Here is a 24,900-nt window from a genome sequence, read left to right as displayed (position 1 = left end):
TTCTCTATCCTCTTCTACATTTGCCCGAATCATGGCAGTCTCCATCTCCTTGTGGTAGTCATCCACGCTCTTATAGCCTTGAGTAAGACTCTGTAATTTCTAATACAAGTCCCTATAGTAGTGACTAGGAACAAACCGCCTCCTCATGATTGCCTTCATTTCCTCCCAACTCTCAATAGGTCTCTCATGGTTTCTCCTTCTGTTCATCACAAGTTGATCTCACCATATAATAGCATAGTCAGTAAACTCAATGACAGCGAGTTTTACCTTTTTCTCCTCGGAGTAGTTGTGGCACTCAAAGATTAACTCCACCTTCTTCTCCCACTCCAAGTATGCTTCTGGATCATTTTTCCCTTGGAATGTTGGTATCTTCATTTTTTATGTTTCCTAGGTTCCTGTCAGTCCCATCTTGCCATCTTGGATCTCTTCGGAAACCTCTACCACGCCTTTCTCTACTTGGCACAAACCTGCCCTCATTGTTCAATGAAGATTGATCTTCTTCATCTTCAAACTCATCTTTGTGGTATTCATCAGAATCATTCATGTGAGAACGCCTTTCTTGCCTTCTAGCATTAGGGCCTCTTTAGGGACGCTCCTCACGCAAAGTAGCAATAACAGTGTCTTGCCTATCCATCCGATCCCGAATCTCATTAAACACCACGTTCATGCGTTCAAATTGTTGTTGCATAGCCTGTAAAATGATGGACGACTCCTCCCCTCCTTCCCTATTTGATGTTTCACACCTGAAAGACATACTTTGGAAACAACAGAGAATTGTTAGAAATAATTCCTCACAACACTCCCTCACGTGTTTGCACTCAAATTATGTCACTCCCACTCGTGTTTCACTCTTAAATTGGCTTTTTCCCGATAACAGTCTCACACTCTCTTGCCTTTTTTCACTCGTAACTTCGCATTTTCAGTTCTTCATTAAACTAATAAACTTGATCAAGAAATTCAACTTGTAGTGTAAAAACAAATACCAACGGCAAGAAAATATGACAAAAACACTAAATCAAAGGAAGAGGACAAAAGAAAACGATATTCTGGTTTGAGAGAATTGAAACTACAAACAAATTTTTTTTTTTTTCAGATGTCTTTTTTTTTTCCACGTTTTTTTTTTTTTTGAACTGGGTGCACGATTTTAACCTAATGCACTTCAATAAAAACAAAAAAAAATAAGAACGATGAATGAAGAACACAAAGAAATAAGATAGGATGATAACAAGAAACAGAAGATAAAGGGATAGGAAACTGATTTTAGAACCTGTGCTCTGATACCAAATGATGCGAATCTCAATCGATACGCTTTGAAAACCAACAAAAATATTGGAATACTTGCCCAAGAAAGCTAAAATTCAGATTTTTAATAGAAACCTTGACCCAACGTTTATAATTGAAACGCGAACCAAAGGTATAAGTTGACCTTGACCCAATGATAATAAAGAATCACGAACCAAAGGTATAAAGTTTGAACGCCACAAGGAAGAATCATTGATAAGTTCACAGTTCTTGAAGAACCAAAAGAGAGCAAAGCCTCACATTTTCTGATTTCTATTCAATAATATTATGAAAAACGTTTACAAACTTCAGAGCCTATTTAAGGGCTCCATAAAACTTGACAGACAAGAAAATATATTCTAAAATAACTCCTAATTGATACCTTACCATACCAGGAATCAAATTTGACCTAAAAAGTATTAAATGCACCTAAAAAAAAGGAAAATACCTAGAAAACGTACTAAATAATAAAACCCTAAATAAAAATTGATTTGGTCTGAAATTAGTAAATCTAAAATAGGAAAAAATCTGCCTTAACTGATATAGAGCTGGAAAGTCAATCAGCCATTAATTCATGTCATAAAGCACTCGCAATTAAGCCAGATCAGCCCTAAATAGCTTGAATTAAATTTATTACGTTTTCAGCTTCCTTTGGGCTAAGTTTGGAATGTCTTGCGTTAGAATCAACCCGAATCTCTTGAATCAGCCCATTAAGTGCTTCTTTGATCTTCTTGGATCTTGCTCTTGTAATAGGCCCAACTGGAACATGCAATGGATCCTTGAATGCTTGTTGATTCTCATCAATTGGAAAGGCCTAAAACGCTAGCCTAATTAGATAATCAGTTATATATAAGGAGAGAAATATACAGAATTTCATAAGTCCTTTTGATAAGGGTTTTCATGAAGAATATACAAGAAATGAAATGGTTTGTATGTGAGTGTTGAACACTCTCTTATTCTTTCCTTGGAAATTGATTGAGAGACCATATTTCTTGGGCATCAAGTGGAATTGGAGTGAAGATTGAGAGTCTTCCCAAGTACTTCTATTCAGATTGTTTTGAATTTCACTATACTAAGGTACGCTTTCTTGTTCTCAAATTCTGAAACTTACATAGCACATGTTATCAATTGCGAATGAAGTAGATCCGTTAATTTTCCGCTGCGTGCGTGTTTTGTATGTGATACAAATATATATTTTCCCAACAAGAATGTGGTAGAATCATCCACCACTGGGTCCACAATTTCGAAGTCCCGTGAAAGAGGCCGTGCACCTCCCTCTGATGATAGTGTTCTAATTGATCTATCTGATTAGCTTAAGGAAATTACTGTGGCATTGAAAGAAATCAACTGGGGGCTTGTTGATTTTAATAGTCTTTACTCTGAGGTGATGGCTATGGTGGTGGATGGGTATAATGAAGATATGCTCGCAACTGCCTTTGACCATATGCGTGAAAATAAGAAGGCAGCTAGGAGATTTCTGGCCAAGAATGCTAAGTTGAGGAAGCTTTGGATGGATAGTTATTTGCTCACTCGACTCTGACTTGTCTGTTTGGTGTTGACTATGATGGTGTAGCTTAGGGATTGTGTGTGATGTAGTATTAGTATTCACCTAACATTGTATTATATATGTAACAATTGTATTATCAGTAAGCAGGCTATGTATGTATTTGTAACCTGTAGGATGTGAACTCTTTTGTATTATTGGGACGATACACTTGCCCAAGTTCTGTATGGTGACTTTAAGCATGTAGGGCACATGTGTACTACTCAGATACCATGTGTAGGTATCAATTTTGTACACCATGGACGTGTAATGCTAATGGTGAAAGTACATTATTTTGCGTTTTGATATAAATATTATGGGTATATTCGGATGCTCTTTGTTGATATTGAAGTCGATGATTATTTTTGTGATGCTCTTTGCCAATGTTGAAGTAGATGATTATTTTTGTGCTATTACAAGTTTGTCTAGGCAATGCAGGTGTTTATTTGTAAGGCATTTCATATTTTTCGTAAAATGTGTGAACAAACCAAACATGGGAAAATGAATACAGTAAAACAAATTTCAAGGCAACCAAATAGTGGAATCCGTTTTCTGCCCTATTTTTCATTGTGCAACCAAACAGCCTGAATACATTTTCTTTACGGGAAAATATTTTCCCTTGAAATTATTTTCCGCTCGGAATTGATTTACCGTTGAACCAAACGCAGCCTTAGTTTTGTTATGTATTATTTAGTATAGCTTTTGTTATATGGAATTGGGCTAATCATTTGCACATCGACTAATATCATTAGTTTAGTTTAATAGAAATTAAGCTGTAAAAAACATGGTTTAAGGTTCTAAACATGGTTTAATCACTTAGGATTTGTTGTAAAAATGTTGTAAAAATGTTGTGGACATATCATTTTTCATTGCGAGAGGTGCTACGTCCACAACATTTTTACAACAAATCATAGGTGGTTAGTTGTTATTGGTTCAAATTTGAACCTAACACTAAGATTACTTTTTTGCCTCAACAATAACAACCAGTAACATCCTGCCACTTAGGATTTGTTGTAAAAATGTTGTAAAAATGTTGTGGACATATCATTTTTCATTGCTATAACATCTTTCATTAATGATGTTAGAACTCACCGTAATTTTTTTTTTTTTTTGAGGGGGAACTCACCGTATTTTTAATAAAACAATAGGAAACCAAACAAATCTTTATTAAATTAGATAAGATTTTATCTAAATAAATTTTAATTATACTATATATATATTTTCAGTAAATTATCTAATTTAAATTATTATTATTTTTCTTGATAAAAGGTTAGGATATTTTTTTATTAATTCAGAATATATCATATTTGTGTTTTGCACGGGTTAAATCCACCAATAAAAAAAAGAAAAAAGAAAAAGAAAAAAGAAAAAAGAAAAAGAAAACCCAAAAACCAAATACACCGCAAAACCCCACCAAACCCCTTCTTCCCCCATAAACGTGTTCGTGTTCCCCGCATACAGCAGCGACTCATCAACTCCGCATTGATACAACGGAAGGAACACTACACTACGACCACATATCGCGCGCGTGCAACACAATCTCCAAAAAAGGCGCGTGCCGCACGTCCCAAACGTAAACAAACGGCGTCTAATTGTAATAGGCAAATCCCAAGAATAGTGAAAGAAAAAGCAAAGCCCTCATCCCGCTGAACTCTTTTTTCTGCCGCAACAGCCGCCACTGCCACACTCTCTGCAACTTTCACACAGTACAGTACAGTAGTAGAGAGAGTCTCTCATTTCAGTATTACCGCCGGAGATCCGACCCGATTCATATCGACGAGGCGGAGATCGGGCGAAAACTTTGGTTTGCTCTCACTAGTCCCTAGAAAATGGCTTCGGAGGACGTGAAGACGAGCGAATCGGCGGTGTCGACCATCGTGAACTTAGCGGAGGAGGCGAAGCTTGCGAGAGAAGGCGTCGTGAAGGCTCGCAGCCAAGCTGTTCTCAGTATTTGCAAGTCTCTTGTCGCTGGTGGAGTCGCCGGAGGATTGTCAGTTCCATCTTCTTCTTCTTCTTCTTCTTCTTCTTCTTCTTCTTCGATTATATGAATTTTCTTTTTACTTTTAACCGAAGCGGAAACGAAAAATTGCTGTGTGGTTGCTGAGAAAAAGAAAATTTAACATTGAATATATATATTTATTTATTCTCCTAAAGTGGATATATAAGATTTTGATTGGTTATTGATTGAGAATGATGGAATAAGAAAGAAATGAAAAAAAAAAAAGTAATTTTATTTGGATATTGTATTCTGTAATTTATATAAACAACTATAAGTAATGGACTCATTGCTTCAAGACTTGAAATTTATATGTGTTTGTGATATTTTCTGGTGTTTCTAATGGAGATTGTTCACATGATGTTTTAGAAAATGTGTATTGGGCACTGGAATTTGAATAATGTGATCTATAGGTTTGATGTTTTTAGAATATGAATCTTTTAGGCAGAAAACTTTGTCCATAGTTTAACTCTGCCAAGGACCTTAAATTTCCATAACAGATGGCGGCCAGAAAAACTCTGTTTCCTCCATAACTCTGGTATCGCTAATTTTGGCCAATGAACTCTAGCTCAACTAACCCCTCCTCCCCCATGCAAGTGTTAGGTAGAGGGTGAGGTAGTTGGTTCAAGGCCCATTGTGTGTGTGTAACTTTTCTCTCTATTTATATAAAAAAAAAATCACTAACTTTGAACTTATAGTGGAAATATTTCAGATTTTTCCTATTAGCATAGCTGATTGATGCCTGCAAGACCATGCTGTGAATTTCTTTCTCATTTGCGTTTAATGGTACTGCCATTTTCATTTTATATTGACTGAAAAGTTTCATGTCAATGTAGGTCACGCACAGCTGTTGCTCCATTGGAAAGGTTGAAGATATTGCTACAGGTTGGTTTGTATTCAATTAATATTTTTCCCTTCTCTCAATCACAATTGAATACTTCATACTTGTTAATATATGCAGAGACACACCAACTAATATATCAAAATTCATGACATGTTAATTACAGGTCCAGAATCCCCATAACATAAAATACAATGGAACAATTCAAGGCTTGAAATATATATGGAGAACTGAGGGTTTTCGTGGACTGTTCAAAGGAAATGGTACTAACTGTGCACGTATTGTCCCAAACTCTGCAGTCAAGTTCTTCAGCTACGAGCAGGCTTCAAAGTAAAAGTTTCTTCTTGCAATCTCTGTTATCGGCTTTGAATTTGGGGTTCAATTTTATAATTTATATTTCGTGGTGTTGCCAAGATTGGTGAAGTGTGCTAATGAGCTCTAGTTCAAATAGCACGTCCCTCCCCTTGTAAGTGTAAGATGGAGGGTGATACTCACTGGGTGTGTGTGTAACTTACCAATAAAAAACAAATGCAACTTAGTTATCTTCTTCTCACTCTGAACACTAAACCTTACCCTATTCTTATCGTTGCCAATAAGATTATTGAGATCTATGCATTTCTTATAAGGCAGTTTATGAAGTATGACTAAATTATTTTCATAAAATTTTTATAGAACTTACTGATCATTTGAGTTTAATATTTATTTGTACCTTTTCTCAATAGCATTACTGTTTTAAATTAAAGAACATTTTGCGTTTTTAAATTTCAACAAATGATTTAATTTGGTTTTACCCCCCTGCTTGTCTATATTATGGGTTCTCAGCAACTCAACCTTTTGTTTATAAAGAAAGTAATCTTATATTATGTTTTCGAAAACTTAAATTATATAAAAAACAAGTAGATCATATCTAAAAAGGCACTTATAAAAAAAATAAAAATAAAGATTATATCAATAGGTGATGGGATGAAATTAACCTTTAAAAAGGCAGTCACGTTTCTTGTATGTATAAAGCTCTTAAAAGTTAGATCAAAGAATATATGAAAACAGATTGAAAGAAAGAAATGAAAGAGCTTTAGCGTTGGTTTTATGAAGCACGTTTATGAGATGACCTGGCCATGTTTATGAATTGCATTCTTCAGCCAAACTGAATTGTTTGGGAGTGTGGTTTTTTGAGTTTGGTTGACTTTACTGTTGATTCTAAACATGCTGCTGTCATGTGTGAAGGTGCTCATTGTATGTGTAATGCCCAATCTTATCAGACATTCAAAAGGACAAACTTTTTCAGTCTGTTCAGCTACTTCACATTACGTGTCTTGTCACTTTGAAATAGGGATAACATGAAATGAATCATAAACCCTTCGAAGTTTAATGATAAGACTGAATAAAATATTCATTTACATGTTTTAAACCTTTTTTCATCTGTGTATCTCTGGAAAAGAAGAGATGGTCATGCTTCCACTCTCCTACTCTACACAATTATATTAGTCATATTTTCATGTTGAACTAGTGAAGACAATTGATTAATATGTTTCCCTTATTATTTTATGACAGGGGAATCTTGTATATGTATCAGCAGCAAACTGGCAATGGTATGTCCATCTTTAGCCTCATTTTGTCTCATTCATGTGTTGTGTAATTCTTTATACTTCAAAACCAAATAGGAAAGCGATTCAAAACACACAATAAGACTTATGAGCCTTTGAAAATTACCAAGGAATTGTATTTTAGCAAAATTTTATTATAACTGAATCAGAAGCCTTTTTAACCTAAAGAAACGTAATAGAAAGCTCAATAATAACTAAAGTAGCCTATAAATGTTGTCAAGAAAGCCCCACATTGCAACTAGACCCCAATTCTTTTATCTTCTAGTATTTAATCTTTTTTTTTTCCAAATTCTTTACTCTTTGCACCAACTATATGACATATTGCTTTACTAAAATGTGCACAATATATTCTTATTCTTATAAAATTATCTTTTTTGTATAATATTTAAATAAATACAATACATAATATAGTAAAATGTATGTACATCCCTCAAATTTTGACTATTTTCTAATCACACCCTATGTGTTTGGCTATTGTGTTTATTAGAATCACGTGATTTAGAATTACTTGATCATGCCACTTTCCTCCATTGTTCTTGGAATATTATTTTGGGATGCCTTAAGGAAAAAAAAATTGTAGAATAATTTAAGATATTCTTTTTATGTTTTTATTTTTTGCCGGGGTAGGGGGGCGGGGGTGGAAGGTAAGAATAATTTTATTAAAAAAGAATACTTCATGTACAATAACACAAAGTAGACTAAAAAATTTACAAAAATACAAGGACTCTATAAACCTTGGAAATGGAATCTCTAGTCATAAAACCCCAAGCAAAACGGAGATATCCGAAATGGAATCTCTTCTTTGGAATCTCATGAAGGATCAAACAGAGATCTCGTTGCAGATTCTCCTTACGAAGGAATTTGGGGACCTAGTGTTTGGGAAGAAGAGCCTTTTGTCTGAACTTATGGGTTTGGACACTAGAGAAGATTTTTTGGGCCTCATGCATGAGGAACAAACTTGTCGTACTTTGATTATAGGCGATATTGTCCATTTAGCTTCTTTGGAGGAAATTTTTTGGAGACAAAAGTCTTGGGATCTGTTTGTGAAGGAGGGTGATAATAATACTCGTTTTTTTCACCAGGTAGCGAGCTCTCACCAAAGAACTAATCATATTAGAGGTTTAGAGGTGGATGGTGTTCTATATGAGAATGAGATAGTTATGCATTCTAAGGTGGTTCAGTTTTATCAGGATTTGTACATGGAGATAGACACGTGGCATCCTACTATGGATGGTTTGGAATTTGCTAGTATTGAGGAGGATGAGAGGCTTTCTTTTGAGAGGGATTTTTCTAAAGAGGAGGTGATCCAGGTTCTAAAGGAGATGGAGGGCGATAAGGTCCCAGGTCTCGATGGCTTCACTATTGCTTTTTCATAAATGCTGGAGTGTAGTGGAAAAGGATAAGGATGTTATGGCCTTCTTTGATCACTTTCATAGGAATTCAGAGTTTGAATGGTATTTGAATGCTTCTTTCCTATCTTTAGGTTTCATTTAAGAGTTCATAAGGGAATGAGATGGAATGAAATTTATTTTAGCAAGGAAATGGAAATGAATGGAATGTATTTAAGCGAGGGAAAAGAATGAAATGAAATGGTATTAAGTAACCTTAATTGGATGTTTTAAAATAAAGGAATAGAAATGAATAGAATTTAAATAATCTTGTTTGGGAGTAACATAGAGGGAATAGAATGAAATCATTTCGTGACAATATTACTATTAAACCCTTATTTTAAAATAAAGTGATGAATATATAGGGGTATTTTAGGAGTTTTAGTAAAAAATTCATTAAATCTAATTCTATTTCCTCCATTGGGGGGAATGCAAATTTGAGGTTTTAAGGCAATAGAAAGGAATGAGTATCCTTCCTACCAATTCCATTCCCTCCCACTTAAACTCCCAAACAAGGGAATAGACTTTTCATTCCGTCATTAAAACTCCCAAACAAAGGAAGAGAAGAATATTTTAAAATTATTCTTTTGATTCATTTCCATTCTATTCCATTCCCTCCTCCCAAATTTCTAAGAAAAATAATGTGTTGAATATTAAAATCTTTGTAGGAAATATAAAACGGTTGAAATTATAAATGCATTAGTTTAAATGTAATCAAAATTTGTAAAGTCCTTACAGCATGTTTGTTGAACGTATCTAAATGCTGAAGCGTTGAATTTCCTAACTTTTCAACTTTCCTCCATCAAACCCAATTTGATAATTCAAACTTCCTTCAACTCTATGACTCTCCCTCTCCCCAATCAAGTAGTAATGAAAACTGTTCAATTGCCATTCTATTAGAATTAAAAAAAAAAAAAAAACCTAGTGATTTTTTGTCTATATATATATTTGCAATTGCTCTACCTCACTCTTGCAAATTTGGAAAGTCTCCTTAAAGTGAAGGATTTTTTTTTTCTTCTTACCCATATTCTTCAAGTTTTCCAAATTAATTTTGTTAGTGATATGCCATCGGAGATCCCAGGTGCTAACAACATTGGTTCCCATAAACTGACCAAAAAAATCTCAAAGCCATGGTGAAGAATGCATTAAAATAATCGTAATGAGGTCTTACTACTATAGTTTAAATGGTCGTTAATCATGGATGAGTTTTTTTCCACTAATGGTATACCTCTTATGTGCATTTGTGTGATACATTCACCATTATGGATAAATAATTCTCTTTGTACATGCGTAGCATAAGTTCTATAGTTGTGACATGAATGTAGACGCATAACTTAGTACAAGATATGTTGCTTTTTTTTTTTGTGGGTATTGTAACAAATTTATATATTATTATGGGATGCCTTTGCTATAAGACTTTTGCCAAAATTGTAGAATTTGATGTCAATGCAAAGAAAAATAAATCAAAGGACATGTATAAAACTATATAAGGCAGCAATAGACAACCAAAAAAAAGACTAGGGTGAAAGTGATGGAGTCATGGAAGATTAATATGCTATTACTCTGCAAATTCGCCTATTCAAGAATTATTTTATTGGGTCCTAGTGTGAAGTCCTATTGAAGTGAAAGTAGTGCCCTTTTAATGGTCTAAGCATGAGTCATTTAGAGTTAAAACGGTTTCAAATTTGGGTTTTTATTTTATTTTATTAGTTATGGTCAGTTTTATATTAAGGGGCAAATCTGTAATTTCTGCAATTCTTGCGAATTAAGGATATTTTGGTAGTTTTGTTGAGTCTAGAATCTTTTAGGGTTTTAAGTATCTTAGGTTTATTTACTTTGGGTCCAAGTTAGTATTTATTAGGTTTTATTAGTAGTCCTAATACTAGCAGGAATCATATTACTACTAGTACTAGTGCACAATGTATTTAAAAAAAAAATAGAATGAGTTGATTGATAAAATTGAGTGTTTTGAGCAATAGGCACATTGGCCTTTGTTTTTTCTTTTTCTCTCTTTTCTTTATTTTCTCTTCTTTCTTTCTAGGGTTATCGTTCACGTCACTGTTCACACAGCCCCTAAACAGCCATAACTTTTCTCTAATTCTTCTTCTTTCCTACCCTAAACCCATCACAACCAAACGTAGATAAATCCCTAATTTGTCCTACGTCAGAAAGATTATCCAAGTTTGGACAAAGCCTCAAAATCCATGAAGACCAATTGGATGTGAGAAATTCCACAAAGATGTGTGCTTGGCTATATGAAGAAATTGAATTTGGATAAAATATGAAGAAGATCAAGTGAATTGAATTGAGTTTTCTATTACAACTGAGTCCCAAAATTCTTTTGTGGGTGGTAGACAAATTTTGGATTCTATGTTTATTGCTAATGAGTGTCTTGATAGTAGATTGAAGATTCGTACATTGGGTGTGGTGCTAATGAGTGTCTTGATAGGAAATTGAAGAGTTGTACACTGGGCGTGGTGTACAAGTTAGACATTGAAAAAGCCTATGATCTTGTGAATTGGGATGTCTTGTTTTATCTTTTGGATAGGGTGGGGTTCGGGGTACGATGGAGGAGTTGGTTAAAGGCCTGTCTCACTACTGTTTGCTTTTCAGTGTTAGCGAATGGTTCTCTTGCTAGTTTCTTTGGAAGTTCTTGAGGTCTAAGACAAGGTGACCCGTTGTCTTCTCTTCTCTTCCTTTTGATCATGGGGGTTCTAAGTAGGATTTTGAAGAAAACTGAGGATGGTGGTTTTATTTGGGGCTTTCATGTGGGTCTTGTTAACTCTATTGGTATTCATTTTTCCAACCTTCTCTTTGTTGATGATACTATTCTTTTTTGTGATGCTTCTAGGGAGCAGTTGCTTTCGATTAGGTTGGCTGTCTTCTTTTCAGGGTTTTACCAGTTTGAAGGTGAATGTGGGGAAAAGTGAGATTGTCCCTATTGGGGAGGTGAGTAACATTCACATTTTGGCTAATATTCTTCGATGCGGGGTGGGTAACGCCTACGAAATATTTGGGTATGCCTTTGGGTACTTCGTATAAGACAGCATCTATCTAGAATCCTATTTTGGAGAGGATGGAGAAGAAGCTTTCGGGTTGGAAGAGACCTAATTTATCAAAGGGAGGTAGGCTCACTTTGTTGAAAAGTACCCTTTCAAGTCTTCCGACTTCTTATCTTTCTCTTTTCATTGCCCTTAAAGCTGTGATTGCTAGATTAGAGCGTATTCAAAGAAATTTTTTGTGGGGATTCTCAGAGCAGTGTTACAAATACCCTTTGGTGGCTTGGGAAAAAGTTTGCTTACCTCTTGAGTTGGGTGGATTAGGGATTCGGAAATTGGTGTCTTTTTAATTAGGCTTTATTAGGGAAATGGCTTTGGAGATATGGTCATGGAGCTAGTCATCTTTGGTGGAGGGTTATTGCCATGAAATATGGGGAGGGGAAAGGGGGTGAAGTACTAAAGTTTGTAGAAGGGCCCATAGGTGTGGTTTAAGGTGAAGCATCAGTGAAGGGTGGGTGAGTTTTTTTAAGCACTTGTATTTTGCGGTGGGTGATGGTTCTTATATTCTTTTTTGGCATGATAAGTGGATTGAGGATAATTCTCTCAAAACTCTTTACCTTGAGTTGTTTGCGTGTTCAGCCAATAAGGAAGCTTGTATTTATGATGTTTTGTGTCTCCCAGTGGGTGGTAATGTTAGAGTGTGGAATTCATGTTTTTTTAGGGAGTTCAATGATTGGGAGTTAGTGGCTTCTTTCTCCTTTCTTCACCTGATTCAATCTCGGATTCTTGGGGGTGTTGGAAGGTCTTTGTTGGGGCTTTAATGGTAGTGGGAAGTTTGATACTCGGTTTTTCTACCATAAGATTCGGGTGGCTCCTACTTCCTTTTTCCCTTGGAAGGGCATTTGGAAAGTAAAGATTCCTAAGAGGGTGACAATTTTTTAAGTGGACAATAGTTCATGGCCAGATTTTTACATTGGATAATCTTATGTTTCGAGGTCACCCCTTGGCAAATTGGTGTTGTATGTGTCGTTGTGATGAGAAATCTGTGGATCACCTTATTTTTTTGTCCATTAGCTTATTTTTTGTGGGTGCATATGCTTGGGCTGATTGGGATCCATTGGGTCATGCCAGGTTCTGTTACTGACTTATTATTTAGTTGGCAACAATGGCTTAGGAGACATAATTATGATATTTGGAATTTGGTTCTAGGCTGTTTGTTGTGGATTATTTGGACGAAACATAATTGGTGTACTTTCGAGGATATCCATGCCAACGGACTCTTTTTGATTGGTCTTGGTTTTGGGTCTCTTGGATTGTTCTTCTCTTACTGAATTTCTTTTATCTCTTAGTTTAATTTCTTGATTCCTTTGTTTCCTTGTTTTTGTGTTGTTCCTTGTTCATTACTGTGAACACTTTGTATTCTCTTTTCTCTTTATTTTCAATAATATTACTTTCATACCTATCAAATATATATATAGGGTTGGGTTCAAGTTACACTTGGTGTAACTCTAAGCAATCTAACACCACTTAATATTTTTTAATTGGATGCGAATTTTGACAAATCTACCGTTAAATTACATTATCTTCATATACTCTCCATGCTTGCAAGTTTCTTTAGGGGTGTCTGTGCTCGAGAATTAGAGGCTGTGTCGAGCTTCATGGATACCACATATGGTGCTATAGTAAAGGGGTTTGGTGAGGATAAGATGTGTTGGAAACCAGATAGAAATAAGGGGTTCATGGCTAATAATTATTATTAGTCTTCTAGTGGGTTCTAATGATTGTTGTTTTCCATGGAAAAGTATTTGGAAGTAGAAGATTCCTTCTCGAGTGGTGTTCTTTGTTTGGACTGTTGCTTTAGAAAAATGCTTGATGATTGATGATTTACATAAAATGAAGGTTTGGATTTGGATTGGTGTTATATGTGCAAGTGTAACGGTGAATCAGTTGACTATCTATTTCTTTAGTGTTCGGTTGCTATGGATTTGTGGTCTACGGTTTTGGGTTTATTTGGAGTAAGCTGGGTTATGCTGCAGTTTGTTGTGGGGCTTCTAGCTTGCTGGCAAGGCAGATTTGGTCGTCATAGAAATGATCATATATGGTTAATTGTTCCCCATTGCTTAATGTGGTGTCTTTTGCTTAATGTGGTGTCTTTGGAGGGAAATGAATAGTAGGTGTTTTGAAGATAATGAGAGATCCATACTAGACCTCAAGCTTTTTTTCTTTAGGACTTTATTAGATTTGTTGGCTACTTTGCGAAACCAATCATTCTCTTCCTTTCTTGATTTTTTGATCCTTGTAATTTTTGTTGACCCCTTGTACACTTCTTGTATACTAGGGTGTCTCTATTTTTATAACAATAAAATTTAGGGTAAACTGCATATTTGGTTCCTGTCCTTTACACCGTATTTCAATTTAGTTCATAATTTTTCAATTGTGTCAATTTGGTCTCTAACCTTTTTGTGTTGTGTTAATTTAGTCACTGCTGTTATCTTTTGGATGAAAATTGCTGACGTGACAAATGGTTAAAATAAAAAAAATTATTTATTGCCACATTGATTGCCACCTAGTCTAACATGTCAGAATAATCTTAAATAAATAATAAAAAAAGTTAAGTGAGTAATTTTTGGGATCAAAATTCCTAACCCATGATTACTTCACATTTTCTTTTTAAAAAACCCAAATCAAATATTTTTGTTTGATAAGAAAGCTTCTTGATTTCATTAAACAATGGTAAACCTAAATCAAATCCAAAATCCTTGCCTCCCTAAAATCCAAAATCGCCAACAGTGAGGACAACACCTTCTCCCTTACAGCAGTGTCTTCTCCTTCCAGCAACACCTTCTCTATTCCAGTGGCACCAGGCCTTCTTGCCGGTTTGTTTTCAACCCGTCAAGCCGTTCAAATTCTATCAGTACACAAACCCACTTCCTATTCTTACTCCTCTACGATGATGGCGAGCCAATGAATAGTGGCCTTGGCAAAGACTTTCTTCTTCGTACTTAAAAAGTGTAGCACCGGCACTCCAAGCTAAAAAAAAAAAAAGCATGTCTCCCTTGCATAGAATACTCAAAAGATGAAAACTTTATTATAAAAATAAAGAAGAACCCATGAGTTTTAAAAAACCATAAATAACAAAAAGAATGAAGGAAAGATACAAATTTTGATGTACATAGCATACTTGTATATGTAGATGTGTCAGAGAAAGTATTAGACAAGTGGGTGGGTAGTCACCAGAGAGCGAAAGGTTGAAGGGATGTTGGCGGTGAAGACTGGGTGGAGAAGTTATGGTGTTATAATTTTGTTTAAGTATTTTTAAAATATTAATGAATACTTAAATCTGACTTGTTATTATTTTGTGTATTTTAGTATTTTTAAAAAGTTGATGTGTATTGTGCTATATCAACAATTTGTAAAATAGTTTATGCTTATAGCCACGTTAGCAGTTTTCATCCAAGAGATAACAGTAGTAACTAAATCGACACAATACTGAAAAGTTATGGACCAAATTGACACAATTAAAAGGTTAAGAACCAAATTAAAATACTCTATAAAGGATAGGGACCAAATATGTAGTTTACTCTAAAATTTATTACTTATCAAAAAAGAAAATATATTCTCCATGCTTGCAAATTTTCATGGTGATCAAAGATTAATAGCCATGTTATCAATCAATTGTTTAAATTCAAATTTTTATAGTTTAAAATAATGCATAGAAGATGAGTTTATGGATCAAATAGTTAATAACAACCAATTGACATGAAAATTGGCAAGAATGTTAAAAACGTATAAACATGTAATTCAATGGTGAGATTTTCAAAATATGAATTCTATGACAAGTTATTGAGTGGTGTAACATTGCTTCGAGTTATACTAGGTATATATATGTGTGTGTGTGTGTGTGAAAAACTTTTTTGCTTTGGGGACTTTAATATTGTTCGCTTTCCTAGCGAGCGTAGGGGCGAGACCCGTTTGACCCTGGCTATGGAAAAATTTTCTAAATTTGTTGAGGATCTTAACTTGGTCGATTTGCCTTTGGAAGGAGGTAGCTATACTTGGTCTAGTGGTTCTGATCAACCAACGATGTCTAGGATTGACAGAACTTTGGTCACTCCAGATTGGGAGGACCATTCCAAGATGTTACTCAAAGGATTTTACCCTGTTCTATCTCAGACCACAGTCCAATCCTCTTGGAGGCAGGGGGAATGGCAAGGGGGAAAAGTCTGTTTAGATTTGAAATATGTGGTTAAAGTCGGAGGGATTTGTGGATAAAGTTCAAACTTGGTGGAATCGGCATTCCTTTGTAGGTACACTTAGTTTCGTGCTTGCAAAAAAACTAAAGGCTCTGAAAGAGGATATTGTGCAATGGAATTGCCGAGAGTTTGGTAATGTAGCGCATCAAAAGAAGCAATTACTGGAGGAGTTGATAACATTAGATGCTAAGGAAGGGGATTTTGGTCTCTCCGATGGGGAGAAATGTCATAGGGCTGAGTTGAGGTCCCAGGTGGAGCATCTTCTTTCCTTGGAAGAAATTTCCTGGAGACAAAAATCTAGAATGTTATGTATCAAGGAAGGGGATAATAACATCAAATTTTTTCACAAAATGGCTAACTCCCATTGAAGGTTTAATCATCTAAGGACCTTGGAGGTGGATGGGGTGGTTTTTGAGATCTCCGTAACAGTCAAGTTGTACAATTTTATAAAAATTTGTACAAGGAGACTGAGGAGCGGAGGACTTTTGTGGAGGGTTTGGAATTTGATCGTATTGAGAATATGGAGAGGGTTTAGCTTGAAAGGAAGTTTGAGAGAGAGGAGATTCTTCAGGTTGTAAGTGATTTGGAAGGGGACAAAGCTCCAGGTCCGGATGGGTTTACTATGGCGGTCTATCATCATTGTTGGAGGGTAGTGGAGAAAGATGTCTTAGCGGTCTTTGAAGAGTTTTTCCAACATTGCAAGTTCGAAAAATCCCTTAATGCTACCTTCATTGCATTAATTCCTAAAAAGAATGATGCCTCTAATATTAGAGATTTTCGACCTATTAGATTAGTGGGGAGTGTGTATAAAATCTTGGCTAAGGTCTTGGCAAATCGTTTGAAAGTGGTTTTAGATCAATTGATTTCTGAGAATTAGAATAGCTTTGTGGGTGGGAGGCAAATCCTTGACTCGGTTCTTATTGCGAATGAGTGTGTGGATAGCCGAGGGAAGAGTAGGGTTCTTGGAGTCATTTGTAAGCTCGATATGGAGAAAGCCTACAATCATGTGAATTGGAAGGCTTTGCTGAATAGGATGGGCTTTGGAGTGAAGTGGTGTAAGTGGATCTGTACTTGTATATCCACAATTCAGTTCTCTGTTTTGATTAATGGGTCTCCCGCTGATTTCTTTGGTAGTTCATGTGGTTTAAGACAAGGAGATCCGCTATCTCCTATGCTGTTTTGGATCATGATGGAGGTGTTTAGTAGAATGTTGAGAAGAGTGGAGGGAGTTGACTTGATCCGTGGTTTTAATCTTGAGGGTAGGAGGGATGGAGGGGAACGTGTTTCACATCTATTATTTGCAGACGATACTATTCTTTTTTTGTGATGCAGATGTGGAGCAAATTCTTCATATTCGGTTGCTGTTACTTAGTTTTCAGGCGGTAATAGGTTTGAAGGTCAATGTGCATAAGAGTGAAATGGTTCCAATAGGGGAGGTTGTTGATGTGCATGCTCTGGCTGATATCTTGGGTTGCAGAGTTGGAACTTTGCCTATGTCGTATCTTGGCATGTTGTTGGGGGCTTCTCATAAGTCCCCTTCAAGTTGGAATCCAATTTTGGAAAAAATTGAGTGGAAATTAGCTGGGTGGAAGAAGTTGTACCTGTCTAAGGGGGGTCGATTGATGTTGCTCAAGAGTACGCTATCTAGTCTTCCGACTTACTTTCTATCGTTATTCACAATTTCTACTCATGTGGCTAATAAAATTGAAAAGTTGCAAAGGGATTTCCTATGGGGTGAAAGCAAGATTCATTTGGTAGGATGAGATAAAGTTCGTGCGCCTATAGCCAAAGGTGGCTTGGAGATAAGGAAACTCACTACCAATAATAAGGCATTATTGGGGAAATGGTTGTGGCAGTTTGGGAAGGAAGAGGGTCGGTTATGGAGGAGGGTGGTAGCTTCAAAATATGGGAAAGAATGGGGGGGATGGACCTCAAAGCTGGGTAGGGGAGTTCATGGGTGTGGTTTGTGGAGAAGTATTCGCATGGGATGGGAGGATTTTAGCAAAAATTGTCAGTTTGTTGTTGGGTTGGGGAATAGAGTGAGGTTTTGGCAGGATGGTTGGTACGGGGATCAACCTTTTCAATTGGTATTTCCAAGACTGTATGGCATTGCATTAACAAGGAGGTTTCTGTTGAAGCTTCTTTGCCTAGGCAGGGGGCAGAGGAGAGAAGATTTTGGAATGTTCGTTTTAGTAGATTTTTTAATGATTGAGAGATGGATGAAGGGTTGCAGTTTCTTTGTATACTGGGTGCCATTACCCCTCTTATGGATGTTGGAGACCGGATGAGATGAAAATTGAAGCTTAATGGGGCTTTTGACATCCGGTTATATTATAACAAATTAAGGGATTCTCCCGCAACTGTCTTTCCTTGGAAAGCTATTTGGAGAGTAAAGACCCCTATGGCGAGTTTCTTTTTTTGTTTGGTGTGTAGCTTGGAATAAGATCCTAACGGGAGATAATTTGAGATTGAAGAGATTGGATTTTGTTGATTGGTGCATTAGTGGAACTCTTTTTGATTGGTCTCGGGCGTAGGGACTCACGTTTAGTGATTCTCTCCCTTCTTTTCTTTGCTCCCTTTTTCTCTTGTAATTTCTTTGTTGTTTGGTTTTCTTTTTTGTTTCTCTCTGTTTTCTTCTTCTTGTATTATCTGGGTTTGCTCTATGTTTTTCATGCACAGAGTAGCCTTTCGTATATTATGATTAATTCAATATTAAATAGTGTGATCAAAACAAAACTAAATGGCATAATAAGAAAGGAATCAAAGTTGGGGAGGAATTATAATATTTTACACAAAAAATTTATGCTAAATTTACAACTTATTATATTTTCCTATTTCCTCTCAGATATCATCACTTGACATATTTTAAGCAGATTTTGTGTTAATTTTTTTGGGCATTGTCTATAAATATGCTTAATCTAACAAGAATATAGACAACAACAACTAAACTTTAATCCCAAAAAGTTGGGGTTGATTATGGTTCCCCGACAAACTAATTAGAGTCGACCACATGTATTTTTTTCCACTACTCTATCCTATTCAAAATCATACTTTGTCACCTCTTGACATGTCCTGTTTTACTACTGCTCTACAAATTTTATTTGAGGAGGCCAAGTGCTATTTTTCCTAAAGGCTTTATATTTTACAAAATTTTCAAAATGTTTGGGGGAGCCATGGCTGTTCTGGTCTACAGTGACAACTAAAAGTAGTTATTTGTTCTGGCATAGCTGTGTATTATATTTTGGACTTTTAGCTTTCAAATATTCCTTGGTAAATAAGGAATGAAAGATGATTATTATTGGTGCGGACACAAGATATAGGCCCCCAATTATACACACGTATGGGAGGAAGAGCAAAAAGAAGACGGCCCAACCTGTGGCCTTATGGATGGAGCCTGTTAGTTATTGGGCTTGAGATTAAGCAAGCCCGAGCATTTAATAATTAGGGTTTTGTGTTGTTAGCTATTTAAACACTTTTTCTGATTATTGTAAGACAGCTTTGACAATTATAAAAAAACGTTTGTTCTCTTTTACACTGGTGCCGACTCTAGTTTGCTTGGTGTTGACTCCAAGCAGCCCTTAAGTGCTGACTCCTAGGGTTTATCCTATCATTTTTCTGCTCTATTATACTATTGTGGTTGTCCTACGTCAGGCTTTATGGTCTCCCCAAAACCATAGTGTCTGATAGGGATGTTCGCTTTATGAGTTATTTTTGGAAGACCTTGTGGCATTTAATAGGCACCAAATTGAAATTTTCCATGGCATTTCATCCTCAAACTGATGGTCAAACTGAGGTGGTTAATCGTAGCTTAGGGAACCTCCTTCGATGTCTAGTGGGTGAAGCCAATCGAAATTCGGATTCAATTCTTCCTATAGCCCAACTTGCATATAATAGCTCTGTCAACAGGTCTATAGGCGTTAGTCCTTTTGAGGTTGTGCATGGATATACACTTAGGAAGCCCTTAGATCTTTTGCCCATGTCCCCACATTTTAGGATTTCTGAATCTGCTGAGGCATTCGCACGACAGGTTCATGATTTGCATACTGAGATTCACAAAAAAATTCAGGTAAGTAATTCTCAATATAAAATTCATGCTGATACTCATCGGCGTCATGCAGAGTTTTAGGTAGGAGATTATGTCATGATTCGGATCCGACTTGAACGGTTTCCTTCTGGGACCGTTAAGAAATTGCAGGCTTGTAGTGCCGGTCCGTTCAAGGTATTGAAACGAATGGGCCCAAATGCATATGTCATTGACCTTCCTCATGATTATGGTCCAAATGCATATGTCATTGACCTTCCTCATGATTATGGTATTAGCTCCTCCTTTAATATTGAGGATCTAGTTGCTTATAAAAGCCCTACAGCTATTCCTGATACTCATTTTGATGAGCCTTTGCTTAATCCTATTGATGCCCCTATGCCTACCCCTTTACCCTTAAATTTGCCCTATGCACATAAAGAATCTATTGATGCTATTTTAGATGAGCAAATTGCTTCTACCAGGGATGGAGGAGTTCACCGTTTCCTAGTTCGGTGGCGCGGGCGACCAGATTCTGATTGCACATGGATTACTAGTGATGAGTTACAGCGACTAGATCCTGACTTACTGGAGTATTGTCAGAGCTCTTCAGCTTTCCACTCGACGGGGTTGAGTTCCTCTCACCCGGGGGGAGTTGGTGCGGACACAAGATATAGGCCCCCAATTATACACACGTATGGGAGGAAGAGCAAAAAGAAGACGGCCCAACCTGTGGCCTTATGGATGGAGCCTGTTAGTTATTGGGCTTGAGATTAAGCAAGCCCGAGCATTTAATAATTAGGGTTTTGTGTTGTTAGCTATTTAATAATTAGGGTTTTGTGTTGTTAGCTATTTAAACACTTTTTCTGATTATTGTAAGACAGCTTTGACAATTATAAAAAAACGTTTGTTCTCTTTTACACTGGTGCCGACTCCAGTTTGCTTGGTGCTGACTCCAAGCAGCCCTTAGGTGCTGACTCCTAGGGTTTATCCTATCATTTTTCTGCTCTATTATACTATTGTGGTTGTCCTACGTCAATTATTTTTTTCTTATAATATTCTTTGATTGAACTTTTCTCACTCTTTTGGTTTCTCATCATTCAAGCGCAATGAGCTTGTATGGTTTGTGGGAGGTTGAAACTTCTATTTCTTCTTTGATGTAATCATAATTTTCTCATTGCAAATCTACTCTCACGAGGCTCTTCTAGTATCATTTGCATTGACATGTTACTTAAGACCTTTTCATCTAGTGTTATTGCATACCTTTCAATTGTGCAATTTTAGCAATTTTCATGTTGCCTGTTAGTTGTGTTTCCTTTGTGATGTGGATTGGTACTGCACAATGATTTGGGTTTTAAGTTTTGACACATTCTTATTAGGTCAAATAAGGTCTTGCTAATCTTCTCTCAGACTAAATAGTACTTGTTTGTTTTTACACTTTCATGAGTCCTCTGTGTGTTAGCAATTTACTAAATTTAGTGGGATATCTTGCTTTGCACCTGCTTCTAGTATTAAAAGTGGAAAATGATAAATTTATGCCAACATGAACTTTGTTAGTAAGACATGATCATAAAATAACTCAGACGAACTTCATTTTGTGTGTCATAGGATTTAGAAATAGAGTTGATAGAGGACATATGGGTTGCCTAATGCACCTTTCTTGTTTTCTGCAGAGGATGCTCAGCTCACTCCTCTTTTGCGTCTTGGGGCTGGGGCATGTGCTGGAATAATTGCCATGTCTGCAACTTACCCAATGGACATGGTACGGGGCAGGCTAACTGTACAGGTACTTAGTCTTCTAACCCCAATAGATTAAAGCAAATATGTTTCTGGAAGAATAATGTCTTCATTTCATTTAAGGGTTTTTTGGTAATCATCATTCATCAGGGATTTGTGCATAGTTGATTAGCAGTTTAAATATTTAATATTTGCAGACAGAGAATTCTCCTTATCGGTATAGAGGAATGTTCCATGCTCTATCAACCGTGCTCCGGGAAGAAGGCCCACGGGCATTGTACAAGGGCTGGCTTCCTTCTGTTATTGGAGTTGTAAGTAATATCTTGTTTATTTTTTCATTTTTAATCTGTTACTCTACTAGTTTAATAATAGCTTCAGCCATGTGCAGCTAAAAGCATGGTTGTCTTAATAATTATGTTGACCTTGTGCTTGTCAAGAATTTGCCTTCAATATTATTTTGTACTTTTTTTTGATAGGTAATATTATTTTGTACTTTTTTCGAAATGAGATCAATAAAGATCCTTGTTATGTGGGAATTTTTGGCCATACATGACCAAGTAGGGTGTACCTTACTTGAGTCTGATTATCTTGGTTGATTAGTGTGTTTTTAGTTTTTGAATAGGGCCTCTCTAGGAAGCACTGATACGGATACAATATACAATACAAACACAACAACACGTCATTATTGGAGTACAATATGACATGGATATCTTTTTTATTATTTAGTAAATAAATAAATATTTTAAAGTATACCTTAATCCTTATGCTAATTTTTAGTCATAAAAATAATTACTAAATAATATAACTAATTAAGAAGGCCACATGTTTCATCTGCCCATGGCTGTTACTCAAATTGTTGGAATAGACAATTTTCGTCCTCAGATTAGAATATAAGTTTGTAGAGCTTCATATCACAACATGCCACATTCAGCTGTAAGCCCTGATTTGAATTTCTCGGATTTTCTTGCTTCTTGTTTGAATATGGTAGAAGGCATCAATGGGAATAGTGGAGGAATATTTATGCTTTGTTAAGAATGCAAAAGAAAGCATGTACAGAGAGAGAAAGAGAAGGCTGGATAGAATCCTTGTAGGAGTTTCAATATATTCTGCACTTTTAACTGTGATCTTTGTTTAGATCTTTCGTGGTTGGACTATTGTGTAATTTTCACACAAACACACATGTGGACATGCACACACACATAAATGCTTTGGTGGGATAAATCTCAAAACTTAGCTGACTTATATTCTCCATATGATGCTTACAGATTCCATATGTGGGTCTCAATTTTGCTGTGTATGAATCTCTAAAGGATTGGTTGGTTAAAGCTAAACCATTTGGACTAATTGAAGACTCTGAGCTGAGTGTGACAACACGGCTGGCATGTGGAGCTGCTGCTGGAACTGTTGGACAAACTGTTGCTTATCCTCTTGATGTCATACGTCGACGAATGCAGATGGTGGGTTGGACTAATGCTGCTTCTGTTATCACTGGTGATGGGAGGAGTGCGGCCCCGCTTGAATACACTGGTATGATTGATGCATTCAGGAAAACTGTTCGACATGAGGGCTTTGGTGCATTGTACAAGGGTTTGGTCCCCAATTCTGTGAAGGTCAGTCCCCTTATATTACCTGCTATCTCTGTCTTTTGAAATGTAGGGAATACCCTTAGGTTTAAGTAGTTTGACAGTTGACACTTTCCGAGTAAAATTTGTCTGTATGATCAAATTTCATATTTTAGACCCACCTGGATAAGGAAATTATCGTAATTTCCTACGCTGGGGGGATTGTTTCACCTTTTATAGAAACAGAGAAACATCAAGATTCAGGGCTATAATCCCACTGGCTGGAAGGGAGAAAAAAAAAGCCTCTACATCTTATGAATTCCTGTGTCTTGCAGACCTTTTATTTGGCTGGCAAGCCAAGTATCCATGACGTATGGGTTATGCCTCTAATACTGGGTCACTTAAAGAGGTTTTGAAATATTTGATAGGGTTTGATGCTTTGAACTTGTTATAAGAGAGAGTGCTCCTGAATTTTTGCAAATGAGGTGACGTAGAACCATCCTTACTGTTTCTGGTCCATAGGATGTCTAACATAAGGTGCATCCATATGTGGGCCTCAAGTAATGGTTATATGCCTTTTATGTGGATGTATGTATTCTCTAGTCTTGAATTTGGGTCCTTGTAGAGATGTTGTGTAAATTTCTATGGTTCCATGTTCAGAATCTGAAGTGAACAGCAGTTGTACATTGACGCTGGTCCTTCAGAGCCTCAGACTTGTATTCTTTTTAGTATCTGTAAAAGCACGTTTTACTGTATTCAGCAATTCAGCTCTTAAATATTCCAAATTGGTTCCAGAATCACTCAAATGTACTCAATCAGTACTCTGAGATTAGCATTCAATCAGTATCACCTCCAATCTCCCTTTTCTGCTTGGTGTTTACAGGTGTCCATAGACTTTTTGCCTTTCAAATCAAGTCATTTAAATGTTGTTGAAATAGATTCATATCATTTAGTTGGTTGATAAAAATGATAAATCATCCATTAATGTTCAATATCTTTCGCGGCATTAAGGACATTGTTTGATGCGCTGCCTGTCTTATTCAGGTAGTACCATCTATAGCAATTGCATTTGTGACATATGAGGTGGTGAAGGACATTCTCGGAGTTGAGATCAGAATATCAGACTGAAGTGCAGGGAACTCAACGATAATTATTGGACTAGTCTGCTATTTTTGTAGGCAAGGGGATAGAGAGACGGTAAACTAGGTAATTTATTCCTCCTGGTTTTTCCAGGAATGAGTTAGAAGCACGTTTCAGCCTGTGTTTATAATTTGTTTTCCCCTGTTTTCCTTTCTATGTTTCCTTTGAATATGCTGTAGCTTTCAGCTTCCCATTGATATGCTGTGTCAATAAATGTTTTGACAATGCAAGAGCATTTGCATGCCTTTCATAAGAGCTAAGAGAGCTTTTTTTCTTGAGAATATTTGCAATTACATGTTCCTGAGTGGGTTCTCTCTCTCTCTCTCTCTCTCTCAAGTGGATCCATTCTAGTTGTAGATAGTTTTTTATCCCTTATTTGGATTCTCTACTGGTTTGGTTATAACTTCTACCTTAATGTTATTCTTTTTAATGACATTTTTTTTTGAAAAGTTGTTTTTATTTTTTTGAGAAGTTATTACGCTTATAAATAACATTTTGTTTAATGATGGAAAAAATTAATTGTTTCTCAAAAAAA

General features: G+C 36.2%; 2 protein-coding genes across 2 annotated transcripts in view; both read left to right on the top strand.

Annotated features, from left to right (window-relative positions):
- The window catches only part of LOC142616321 (uncharacterized), a 15,019-nt gene extending 12,198 nt beyond the window's left edge, over positions 1-2,821 (top strand). Inside the window, exon 2 of the mRNA XM_075789196.1 lies at positions 2,594-2,821. Within this exon, the coding sequence (XP_075645311.1) occupies positions 2,594-2,821 (228 nt within the window). The remainder of the gene's footprint in view (positions 1-2,593) is intronic.
- Positions 2,822-4,254: 1,433 nt separating this feature from the next.
- LOC142617296 (mitochondrial adenine nucleotide transporter ADNT1) lies at positions 4,255-24,655 on the top strand. Its single transcript, XM_075790083.1, has 8 exons — positions 4,255-4,814; positions 5,657-5,705; positions 5,828-5,991; positions 7,213-7,250; positions 21,600-21,712; positions 21,861-21,974; positions 22,929-23,273; positions 24,270-24,655. The coding sequence occupies exons 1-8, from the start codon at positions 4,654-4,656 to the stop codon at positions 24,351-24,353; spliced, it is 1,068 nt and encodes a 355-aa protein (XP_075646198.1). The 5' UTR covers positions 4,255-4,653; the 3' UTR covers positions 24,354-24,655.
- Positions 24,656-24,900: the final 245 nt, after the last annotated feature.

The sequence above is a fragment of the Castanea sativa genome, chromosome 11 (genome assembly GCF_040712315.1).
Source record: "Castanea sativa cultivar Marrone di Chiusa Pesio chromosome 11, ASM4071231v1".
NCBI lineage: Eukaryota > Viridiplantae > Streptophyta > Magnoliopsida > Fagales > Fagaceae > Castanea > Castanea sativa.
This window is presented reverse-complemented; position numbering and strand designations above follow the sequence as displayed.